Source organism: Engraulis encrasicolus, chromosome 24 (genome assembly GCF_034702125.1).
Source record: "Engraulis encrasicolus isolate BLACKSEA-1 chromosome 24, IST_EnEncr_1.0, whole genome shotgun sequence".
In the NCBI taxonomy this organism is placed as follows: domain Eukaryota; kingdom Metazoa; phylum Chordata; class Actinopteri; order Clupeiformes; family Engraulidae; genus Engraulis; species Engraulis encrasicolus.
In genome coordinates this window covers 18,484,905-18,496,903 of record NC_085880.1, presented here as the reverse complement: position 1 = coordinate 18,496,903, position 11,999 = coordinate 18,484,905, and the positions used below count along the sequence as shown (strand labels likewise).

The 11,999-nt window shown below is 42.8% G+C and overlaps 1 protein-coding gene across 1 annotated transcript; it reads left to right on the top strand.

Annotated features, from left to right (window-relative positions):
• Positions 1-526: 526 nt before the first annotated feature.
• LOC134440759 (ornithine decarboxylase 1-like) lies at positions 527-11,143 on the top strand. The gene is made up of 10 exons (XM_063190869.1): positions 527-628; positions 1,142-1,315; positions 3,449-3,621; positions 5,998-6,214; positions 7,113-7,196; positions 7,454-7,616; positions 8,313-8,428; positions 10,204-10,305; positions 10,653-10,765; positions 10,906-11,143. Exons 1-10 carry the CDS (start codon positions 527-529, stop codon positions 11,042-11,044), a joined length of 1,383 nt encoding a protein of 460 aa, XP_063046939.1. The 3' UTR covers positions 11,045-11,143.
• The last annotated feature ends 856 nt before the right edge of the window (positions 11,144-11,999 follow it).

Here is an 11,999-nt window from a genome sequence, read left to right as displayed (position 1 = left end):
CACCTCTATGTTCCCTTATGTTCCAACTATTCTAATTTCAAATATTTTTTTCTCTCAAAAATAATGTCTTACTGATAGTTTAGGGTTAGGGATTGCTTTGGTCTGGGCACATCTTGTACTGCTAGAATTCCATTTGTTTAGTAGGCCTACAAGAATTTGGTAGCCTACCGTGTACATAGCTACTCACATGGGTTACTCCAGAGTGAGGCCGTGAAGCAGAGCATTTTCATTTAGAGCAGCTCAAAATTAGCAATAAGAAAACAATGTTTTACAGCATCACTTTCATATACAGTATACGGCCATTATAATGTGGTTTTTCATTGTAATTCTAACCATGTGGTTTGCGTATCAGTCAGTTGTATTCCCATTCATTACGAGATGCCCATGGTCTTACTAATCTGAAATAATTATTATTACTGTACATTGTTGACGTCTATACTGCCAGGGCTGGTTCTGAAACTCTCGTCATATGAACAGTGGAGTCGCTCCTTTTTTCATACAGTTCCTTTGCCCCCCAGATTTCGCCATGAACTCTTTCACCTGCACAGACCCCAACTTCACCATCTTGGAGGAAGGGCTCAGTGCCAGAGATGCTGTGGAGCAGATCATAAGTAAACTATCAATGTCTGTAAGTACGCACATGCATAGACACAGTATTTTATGTCATTTTGACAGCCATGGGCACAGTATTTATGCACAAGCATAGACAGTATTTTATATAATTTGTTTATTTACAGCCATGGGCAGAGTACTTTTGCTCAAGCATACACAGTATTTCATATTATTATTTACAAGCATAGACGTATGGGTATAGGCTATTATGTTATTTCGTTTGTTTGAATGAACTCTACAGTATGGTACCTGGTATACCCACAAGTTTCCGTATATTAATATTTACAGTGCGGTAAACATTTGTTTACGGAAATGCGTGGATATACTGTGTAGCGTACTGTAAATATTTAAACTTATGGATATACTGGATATCGTACTGTAAACGTTTTATTCTGTTGGCTTCTCAAACATTGCTGTGTTAAACCAAATTACTTAGCCTATCTATTAATTTGGCCTTTATTATGATGCCCATGTGCAGCAGGGCTTAGTGAAATTTCTTCATCTGATTCCAGTACGTTACTTCTTTCAGGGCGGGGAGGATGCGTTCTACGTGGCGGACCTGGGGGATGTGGTGAGGAAGCACCTCCGGTGGACCAGAGCTCTGCCCCGTGTGCAGCCCTACTACGCAGTCAAGTGCAACCCCAGCAGAGCAGTGGTCATGGCCTTGGCTGCTCTGGGCGCTGGCTTTGACTGTGCAAGCAAGGTACGTAGTACATACAGCATTTACCCTACACTTTTATCCTCACTGTCATGCCACTCACACCCCTCCACAGATATACCATCTCTAGGCTATCTGTGTTCCTCTAAGACAGCAGATGCCAGTAAATTGGGCCTCTGCTTTGTGTGCTGCTTCCAGTGGATCACTGTAATTGCCTGTTCATTTTTGGGTCACTGGAACCACTGCAGCACAATCATATCAACTCCAAAGAACTAGCCTATCTGGGGTGCATTTCTCAAAAGAGAAGTTGTTAGCCTGTTAGCAACTTCGGTATTTGACAATGGGAAAATGCATTGAAAACAACAAAGATGGTAATGTAGTAAGCAACTTTGGTTTCGAGAAATGCACCCCTGAGCACTCTGCATGATACTGTAGGAGCGAGATAGCCAACAGGGACTTCTTATTAAAAAAAATCACCATTGTTTGACTCTACCACAGCCTCACTATGGCAGTTGGGAAGATCGTCTCTTGTGGTTGTGTCATTATTGAACCACTGTGTGCATGTGTCTGTCTGTGCACCTTGTGTCAGGTCAGGTCTGCTACCAGTGTTGCCAGATTTTCTACGACAAATAAGCGACTGACGTCCTGAAAACAAGCCCAAAAGAAGCGACTGACGGGCGTAGTGAAAACAAGCCCAAAATAAGCAACCGAAGGGGTGGGTCGTCAGTCGCGTGCGCTAGTCAGGGAAGACCTTGCTTTTTGCGGGGGTCTGCGTGGCAGCTAAAATCCCCTCAAGTGACCACAGAAAGTGGGAGTTAACAATGCTGTAGTAGGGTCACTTGTAAGGATGAGTGAGAAAAAAACGAGTTGCCATTGAGAAACACATTCAAATCACCGGCAGAGCAGGAGAAAACAACAAGCCCAACCCTGAAAAGAACAAGCCCAAAAAAACGCATCCCGCGACTTAACGAAATTTAAAGCGACTGCTCACAAAAAGAAGCCCAATGTCGCTTATAATAAGCGGACTTGGCAACACTGTCTGCTACCGCGCGCAAAACTAACACAGTGATACAATATGCATGGCAACATATTCGTGCACAAAGTGTGCATGTGTAACTCGCAGAGTTAGCGTGGAACGTTAGTAAACCTCCCTCCCAAAGCCTCATACAGTATCGTTAGTGCTGGGCTGGAGGACTGGTCCTTTAGTCCAGCTGTATTGTGCTGTACCTCCCATTTCCAAACTGTTGTAGTTGATGACGTGGTGAGTTCGCGTCCCCGAGGGGTACAAACTCTGCAGGTCTGTCACACATGCACGCACCTATCCTCCAGGAAGCATATCCCAGAAACTGCATGATCCTTACAATGTATGGTGCTTTATAAATATTCACTTGCACTGCCTAATTCATGGCCCTGCATTTTTTGTGGTCTGGGTGGCCAGATGTGGCTGATGATTTCACATCCCGTAAAATCCTCAGAAACCACCCGGAGGCATTGAATCCATAGCCTGGCTCTCACGCAGACCCTTCGTGCTTCGTGCATCTTCGTTAAACTTCGTGAGCTCGCACTTGGGTCTGGAAATCTTAGACGAGCCCTAAGGAATCAGATATTTCACAGCCTGTCCAATTAGAATCTCGGGGTGGGGTATATACAAGTCAGTCATTGAAGTAATAGTGATTTAGAAAAAGCTACGTGAGTTCTCCAATCAGGTTCGAGCTGTTTTGAACACACCCACGCCTTTCCAGAGCTAAGCGATTGACAATATTCCAGATGGTTGGTGACAACCATCGCGTAAGAACCAGGTTATTGAAACAAGCCCAATTCGAACGAAATTATATTGATTTCTATTGGCCACGCACTCATCTACAGAGAAAATCGTCCCAATAAGGTTTTTTCCCACAAAGATGGTCATCCTAAACATCCCAAACTGTCAGGAAACCACCCAATCTGGCAACACTGCTTGTAGGCTTGTGCCCACTGACCTAAATAAAGGGGGACACCGTACGTTCGATTCATCAGTGAAGCAACGGCTGAGGCGGAACAAGGAATTAGAGTGCCATTTCCCATGCATCTCTATGGGAGACTTGAAACAATGTATTTACTAAGAAATTCTTGCCAATTTGTCGGCTCTGTTGTTTCGTTCAAACTGTAGTTTCGCATCCCTTTTTTTACTGTGTATAGGCTGAGATCCAGCTGGTGCAGTCTGTGGGTGTGTCTTCAGAGCGCATCATCTACGCCAACCCCTGTAAACAACTGTCCCATCTGCAGTACGCTCTGCAACACGGTGCCCACACCATGACCTTTGACAACGAGGAAGAGCTCCTCAAGATAGCTCGCTGCCATGGCAACGCTAAGTAAGTGTGTTGCTAAACCATAATTATTAACATTACACATTATTAGTTAATGATGATTATTATTAGAGCTGCACAGTTCATCAAGATAGCTCGCTGCCATGGCCATTTTCTGTAAGCATTTGATTTAACGTGTGTACTTTGCGGTATGCCTTCTTTTATGAAGTGCAGTCCTGTGTTAGATTGCAGTATACTGCACAAATGGGATTCCAAAAAAGTGTTACATTTTAATAATGTAATGTACATACATTTAATACATTCTTACATGTAAGTATAGTGCCTGTGTACAGATATCGCTCATTGAAGTTTGCATATCACTGTAAAAAATAAAAGTTGGTTTCAACTTTCTGCACTGAGGCAACTTTCTGCACTGAGTTTTAAAGTTATAAGTTTGAACAGTACTGTTATTACTAAGTTGAGTCAACTAACTTTACAAGGTTTTGCCAACTAAAAGTTTGACAGCCCTTAGTACTCAGGTGAGCAGGCAGTGATTGGTTGAAATGGGATTGACTGATTGATTTGATTGATTGAATGATTGAATGGAAGCAGGTCTTGGTCTTGGAGAAGTTGTGAACAGTTTCATGAAGATGTCCTGAATTGTTTCATGGATGCAGAGAATGTAGCAGATCAAACCATACAACATGCTCATTACCCGTTTTACCACATTTTACCTTTGCCTGTTTTACCAGTTTCATAAGGACATTGTAGCTTGTCACTTCAGGGGGAAATGCTTACATTCTAAAATAAATTAAGCGCCCCTGCGAAACTTCACAGGTAGCCCTGTCACAGCAGATTGCCATAGCTTAAGTTGAAAGAAAGTTGCCTTGAAATTTTCAGTTGAAGCCAACTTTTATTTCTTACAGTAGATTACTTGACTTTATCACGTTCATTCTCAGAGGGCTTCAACTCGAGTTTGGTGCTACTTGACTTTATCCATTCTAGGCACCCACTATAATGTGTATACCATATCAACTCAACATCTCAGTTAATATCAGCTTTTTATCAAAAACCTACAAAAGTGAGTGATACCGGTAACTCAACTTGAGAAAGTGGAAGTTGGCATTGGCATTGGCATTGGCATTGGGGTCAAAAATACCAGTGAGCTGAACAACATCAAGTTGAAGTTTTTACAGTGTGTCCTTATAGCTTATTGTTGTTTTTTAGCTCTATTATATTATTCATGAATTTATACTGTTCAAATGTGTTATGGCCAGTCATGGATAAGCGGTTAGGCCGTCAGATTTATAGCCCAAAGGTTGCCGGTTTGACTCCCGACTCGCCAGGTTGGTGGGGGGAGTAATTAACCAGTGCTCTCCCCCATCCTCCTCCATGACTGAGGTACCCTGCGCATGGTACCATGCGCCGCACTGCTCCCTTGGGGCGCCATTCGGGGCTGCTCCCTTGCACGGGTGAGGCATAAAATGCAATTTCGTTGTGTGCAGTGTGCAGTGTGCAGTGAACACTTGTGTGCTGTGGAGAGCTGTGTCACAATGACAGTTGGAGTTACCCAGGTGGGCTTTCACTTATATTTTTTATTTTATTATTATTCCTATTTCTATTGTTCTTAAAGGACCATTTCTGCCTATTTCAATATGCTGTCGTATTGCTAACGCTACCCTTGACTTGTCAGTACCTGGTGATGCTGCATTTTTCGTCTCAGCCCTTTCTGAGATCTGAGCTATTCTATGGGGGCAGATTTTGTTTACATTTGAAAAATTCTTAACATAGGCCTACTCCAAATATTTTCCCAAAAGGTATCACTGTTATATTTGCTAGTTTTAATGTAAACAACCACCTGCCCCCAGTACAATGACCAGGATCTTGGAAAAGGCTGAAGAAAAAAAAAAAATTCTCAGGTACTGACAAGTCCAGGGTAGTGTGAGCATTACAATTGCATATTGAAATTGGCTGAACTTATCCTTTAAGGGTTTTTGTAAGTGGGGAAGGGAAGACAGGGCCGGGGCCGGAATCCAACACGAGTCGCCTGCGTAGTCACCCAGTGCCCTACCGTTAGGCCATGGCAGGGCCACTATTCAAATATGTAGTATACACCTTGTAGGGAGATTTAAAATATCATTTTACAGAGTATAATGACCATTAAAGGCTTTCTTTTCTATTTCTTTGCAATAAAAGCATCAAATATGGTATGAAGACTCACAAAAGGGGCCTTGTCAGAATTATAATTGTAGGCGCTCAAGATCTGTCCCCTGGCAGCCATTTTTCAAAATGGCCGTCAAACATAGATTTTGTTAGTGGAAAATGGATTAAAAAAATAATATGAAATTTGGTATGAAAACTCACAAACAAGATCTGACAAGATTTACAATACATGCTTTCATGACCAACACTTTCTGGTTTTGTGCTGCCTCGTCTTTACAGGCTTGTTCTGCGCATCACTGCAGACGATTCAACTGCCCGCACTTGTTTAAGCGTGAAGTTTGGCGTCCCCCTGAGGAAGTGTCGGGCACTGTTGGAGCGAGCTCGTCAGCTGTCTCTGGAGGTCGTCGGGGTCAGTTTCCACGTGGGCAGCGGCTGCACTGACCCCAAGACCTACTCTCAGGCCATCGCTGATGCACACCACGTCTTCCAACTGGGGGTGAGGATGCAATGCACTGTAGAGCAGTGGTCTCTATATGGCAGCCCATGGGCCAGATCCGGCCCAGGCATGGCAAACATTTGGCCCACCCTGAAATTTGAACAAATGAAAACATTATGTGTGTTATCTGTGGCCATACAGTCGGGTGATTTGTTTGGCCCTCAGCCTCATTTGCGCTACATAATTTGCCAATTGTAATTTAATTGCACATTTGTCTACCCCAACTCACTGCTTTTTATTTTATAATTTTATCATTTTTCTTCCTTTAGTTTTTATTTTTCCCCTCCTTTAGTACCTGTGCAGCACCTTATAAAATCTGCATTGGGAGATCTTTTTTGTGTTTCACATTCCTCTACAACACCAGTGTCTGTAGTCTTGCATTTCGGCCCAAAATAAAGTAATGTAATAAGATATTTTCAAGGCATTTTACACCTCTTTTCTAGATAGGACAGTATGAGATAGTGCCAGGAAAGCGGTGGAAGACAGATATGGGGGAAAGACCTGGAAATGACCTTGACTGAATGACTCGAACTCGGGTCCCCGAATAACTGGAATGGCAGTTTAGCCCAATGAGTGTGATGAAGTGGACGCACACTGGGTATAAACTCCAAAAATATAACTTTATTTCATTATTTCTTTAATATAAATTCATTTCATTTTTACATGTGGCAACGTTTCCGTATGTAAAAATGAAATAAAGTTATATTTTTGGAGTTAATACCCAGTGTGCTGACCACTTCATCACACTGCTTGTCACTTTTTGTCAGGCGCCATTACTGCTTTGTGGATGTGCGCACCCCAACTTCCAAACGCTATGATCTTTGCCCAATGAGCCACCATGCCCCCATCCACCAAAAGATAATGTTTTATTATTATTACCATTATTATTATTAACTAGGCAGAGCTGGGATTCAACATGAAGCTCCTGGATATCGGGGGAGGCTACCCAGGAACAGAGCATGCCAAGCTCAAGTTTGAGGAGGTGGGTGTTGTAAATAATAACTGGCTACATTCACTTAAAGCTTAAACTTACGAGCACACCGAACGTGACAAGAGCAACGTCGATGGAGGTTATTAACTTTGTATAGAGGAGCAATGGACAGCTGGAGGCTAACTTGTCTTGTCTTGCAGTGTGTGGCAGTAATTAACCCCGTGCTGGACAGTGATGTAGGCTAACTTGTCTTGTCTTGTCTTGTCTTGTCTTGTCTTGTCTTGTCTTGTCTTGTCTTGTCTTGGCAGTGTGTGGCGGTGATCAACCCTGCGCTGGACCGGTACTTCCCTGCTGGCTCAGGTGTGAAGGTCATTGCTGAGCCTGGCTGCTATTTCGTAGCCTCCGCCTACACGCTTGCTGTCAACGTCATCGCCAAAAACGAGGTGCTGGATGACGAGCCCCCCACTGACGGTATTCAGATTTTGATTTTGAATCATGTATTCTAAAATCATTGGCCACAGTCTCCCCACCTTAGTCACAAATTACATCACCAGAATTGCCTCGAAAACCAAAAACACCTCTGACCCTACACATCCAGCACACCACCTACTCACACTCCTACCATCAGGGAAAAGGTACCGCAGCATCCCATGCAACACCAAACCCTTATGCAGCACCAAACGTACCTACCTACCTTCAATCTAGGGGTTGTAGGTTCGAATCCCCCCTGACCTCTCCCTACATCTCCATCCATGGCTGAGGTGCCCTTGAGCAAGGCACCTACAGTAACCCCACATTGCTCCAGGGACTGTAACCAATACCCTGACAAGTATATATATCTAGACAGGGTGAAATGAAATGTACTTCAGGAACTTCCCCAAAAGCGACATGCCTTAAAAAGAAATAAAAAACACCTTTATTTTCATATCTTTTGGGTTCACATGAGAAAGTGAAATTAATCATACAATTGGCGCTGTGCAGCAGCCTCCAGACATGGTGTGGGAATGTGGGAATGTGTATATGTGTATGTGTATTTTGAAAGTGTTTTGAATTCAACTTCATAGCTGTGATAATGCGCTATATAAATACATTTTGTATTAGATTGTATTGTATACAAATTCTATTGCTATGCTGTTGCTGATTTCTGTTCTTTTTGTGCTGTTTCAGAGGATGGCACTAGGAGTGGTGACCGTACCCTGATGTACTATGTGAATGACAGCGTTTATGGTTCATTCATGTGCAGTTTCATGGAGGATTTTGAAATTCCACCAACCCTTCTCAAGGTGAAATCATACATTAGATCAGTGGTACCCAACCTTTTTCTTCAGGGACCCATATTTTCACATTGCAAGCTTTGGTGACCCAACCGTGTGAGCGCCCGCACGAGAGGGAGTCACATGATACTCTGTTTCCTGCAAAAACTCATTAGTTATCATTTTATTCCCCAATTTGTCTTCAGTCAAATATAGAATAACTGTTTAATGCATCACTTATATTGTGTTGCTTCTATGCATATATTAGTTTAAATGCTTTGTCATTTATTCAACATGGGCTATATATGGTATTAAAATTAAACCCCTTAACATCAAGAGGGCTTCGCGACCCACTGTGGATCTTTGGCGACCCATGGGTTGGGTCCCGACCCATAGGTTGGGAACCACTGCATTAGATCAACTGTGCTGTTGAGCAAGGCACCTAATCCCATGTCGCACTGTAAACAATGCTTTGTAACCAACTGTAAATCACTCTCCATTAAAGGTCAGCTAAGTACATTGCAATTAGGGGGGGTTGGCAAGACAAATCCACTTTACTGTTATCAGTATAATTATAATAATAATTTTCAGTATTCATCAAGTTTCATATTTCAAAACACATAGACCCATAGGGTTTCAAGATAGAGACACTGTTCAAACTCTAATACGACCAGGTTTTTTTTTACGCTTCTGTACAACTTTTTGTCCCCATTGAAAATAATGATGGAATGTTCAGGCTGATGATGTCTCTCACTCTATGAGTAGAGTGAGAAAAAGGTTTTTCAATCATAAAATTTCACTTTCACCCACAAATTTGCTTGGAACTTTGTTAGAGATTTCTGGAATGTGACTGTTAAAACTGTTATTCAAACACTATAGAGAGTTGCCAAAAGAAGTTTTCACCAATGAGCCACTATGACTCAGCAGTGTGCAGCATTAAAGGGACAGTTTGGTCAATTTCAACATGCAGTTGTAATGCTCACACTACCCTGGACTTGTCAGTGCCTGAGATTTTTTTTTCTTTCTTCAGCCGTTTCCGAGATCCTGGTCATTGTAATGGGGGCAGCTCTTTGTTTACATTTCAAAAAAACATTTTTATTTATTCCCAAAAACATCCAAAAGGTTATAAAACATCAGCAGACAACTAGCAAACAGCAGTACCTTTTGGGAAAATATTTGGAGTTGGCCTATGTTTCATTTTTTTAAAATGTAAACAAACGCTGCCCCCATTAGAATTGCTCATATCTCGGAAATGGCTGAGCCGAAAAATGTGGCATCACCAGGTACTGACAAGTCAAGGGTAGCGTGAGCAATACAACTGCATGTTGAAATTGACCAAACTGTCCCTTTAACTGTCAGTAGCCAGAACCAAAATATGGGATTAATTATACAATAATACACAAGTAGGTGTATGGGATACATGAAATTCTCATCTGCCATAATTTGAGTAGGATTCTAGAAATCTGCTGTAGAACACTTTTAGGCAATTACATCTTGCTGGGGAGCGAATTACAGTCAGTTGCTTAGTCAGAAGGTTGCAAGTCTGAATCCCACTGATCAATAGTGCATTTTAGATTTTATTATATAGCCTGCAGTGTTCCTTAGCTATGGTTTATGTATCGTTTTTTTTAACCTAAAACTTTGAAACCTGCTATTCTTTTCTGTTGAACTTTTGTCGAGACCTGAGCATGATGCTGGCTGGCTGCCATGTAGCACCTTATTATTTCTTAGTCATATTCATTACTTTTTTGCTATTTTTTTAAATTCTTGTTTGTCGTTTTGTTTCATTTCTGTTGTTCTTGTAGAGTCCTGAGCAGGGTGCTCAGTGGTTGCCATGCAGTGTATGGGGGCAGACGTGTGATGGGATCGACCGCATTGTGGAACACACCACCCTGCCAGAGCTACAGGTGGGAGAGGGGATGCTGTGTGTGTGTGTGTGTGTGTGTGTGTGTGTGTGCGCGTGCGTCTGTGTGTGTGCGTGTGTGCATGTGTGTGTCTGTGTGTGCGTGTGTGTGATTTTGATAATGTGAATTATGATAATATAACTGTCTGCTATTCGAGGACATGGGAGCGTACACTGTGGACATTATTTTAATAATAAATAAATTAGGATATTATTAATACAAGTTCCTATACTGTCCACTAGGTGGGGGACTGGCTGCTGTTCGAGAACATGGGGGCGTACACTGTGGAAATTATTTAATAATAAATAAATTAGGATATTATAAATACAAGTTCCATTACTGTCCACTAGGTGGGGGACTGGCTGCTGTTCGAGAACATGGGGGCGTACACTGTTGCTGCTTCTTCAAACTTCAATGGCTTCCAGAGTCCAGACGTCCATTATGTCATATCTCACACCGCTTGGTAAGTTTGTCCAGCCTACAGTATACGCTTACTACATGCAGTTAATTTATTTAAAACATAAAAAAACACAACAAAACACACAACAAATCTCATGCTGCTAAAGTTTTCTGATGTCTGACACATTTCGGTGCCCATTTCAGGCAGCACCTGCAGCAGGCCCATGAACAGGGCATCATGCCCGTATCCAAGGCGACATGTGTTCCAGGCAACATGGCATCCGGCTGTGTCCTGCCCGTCTCCAAGGCGACATGTGTTCCAGGCCACATGGCATCCGGCTGAGGCATGTCCGTCTCCGCTGCAGAGCTGAGCCAGAACCAGGGGCAGGGATGTACGGTGGCGAGTGGCTGTGGGCGCCAGACCAGCACCCTAGAGCTTCCAACTAAGCCCCGCCCCGCCACCGTGCTCTAAACCCAAGCCCCGCCCTGCCATCGTGCTCTAAAGATGGAAAAGATTAGCCTATTTGAATGATGTTTTTAACTAGAGGGAATATTGTTTGTCTTGTTTTTATTTTGGTGTTTAATAATTATTCAATTATTTGTTTTGATGTGCTAGGCTATACTATTCCTGCCAACCTGCCACAGACCCCCTAGCAGTAAGCCCCCCCCCCCCCCCCCCCCCCCCACACACACCCCAAGACCCCACCCCCCACCCCGGTTCCCTGGCCCCCACTTAGAAAACCATTGCATTAGACAGCTGCATGTCACTCAACAGCTTCATTCTCCTGTGTTGACACAAATCTGAGCAAAACATTTTAGAGATTATTTGGTGCGAGCGGATTGTCACACGAAGCCAAACAAGGACGAAGACTTTTGCAATGTGAGTGAGGGCTTTTGAATCTGGACACTGAAATGTCTTCCCCCTGGCTGTATGAATGATGAATTGTCTCTAACATGCTTCTTGTGGACCCTCTTGACATGGATGGTGCACTGATTGACATTATAAGAGTGGCTCTATGAATGAAAACAAAAAGAAACCTTGAAGTTAATGCTTATAACTAGGGCTGGGCAACGTTAACGCGTTAACGGTGCGTTAACTATTGGGGTCAATATCGCCCGACAATTTTGTTAACGCTATAACGCAGCAGGGTTTTTTTCGTGGGTTTTTTTTTTTTTTGCCTTTTATGACCGTCGTTCGTGCCTTTTATTTTGAAAGCGTCAGCGCGCTTGTTGCTGCTTCAAGTGACTGCTGACAGAGAAGAAGAATGTCTAGAAAAGTAGTCAAAACAAAACAGGCA

What these genes read in the sequence shown, in the direction of transcription:
- LOC134440759 (XM_063190869.1), top strand. Translation starts at nt 527, where the DNA reads ATGAACTCTTTCACCTGCACAGACCCCAACTTCACCATCTTGGAGGAA. An exon ending in CGCTGCCATGGCAACGCTAA is followed by an intron (nt 3,622 to 5,997) that starts GTAAGTGTGTTG and finishes TCGTCTTTACAG; the next exon opens with GCTTGTTCTGCGCATCACTG. An exon ending in TTCCACCAACCCTTCTCAAG is followed by an intron (nt 8,429 to 10,203) that starts GTGAAATCATAC and finishes TTGTTCTTGTAG; the next exon opens with AGTCCTGAGCAGGGTGCTCA.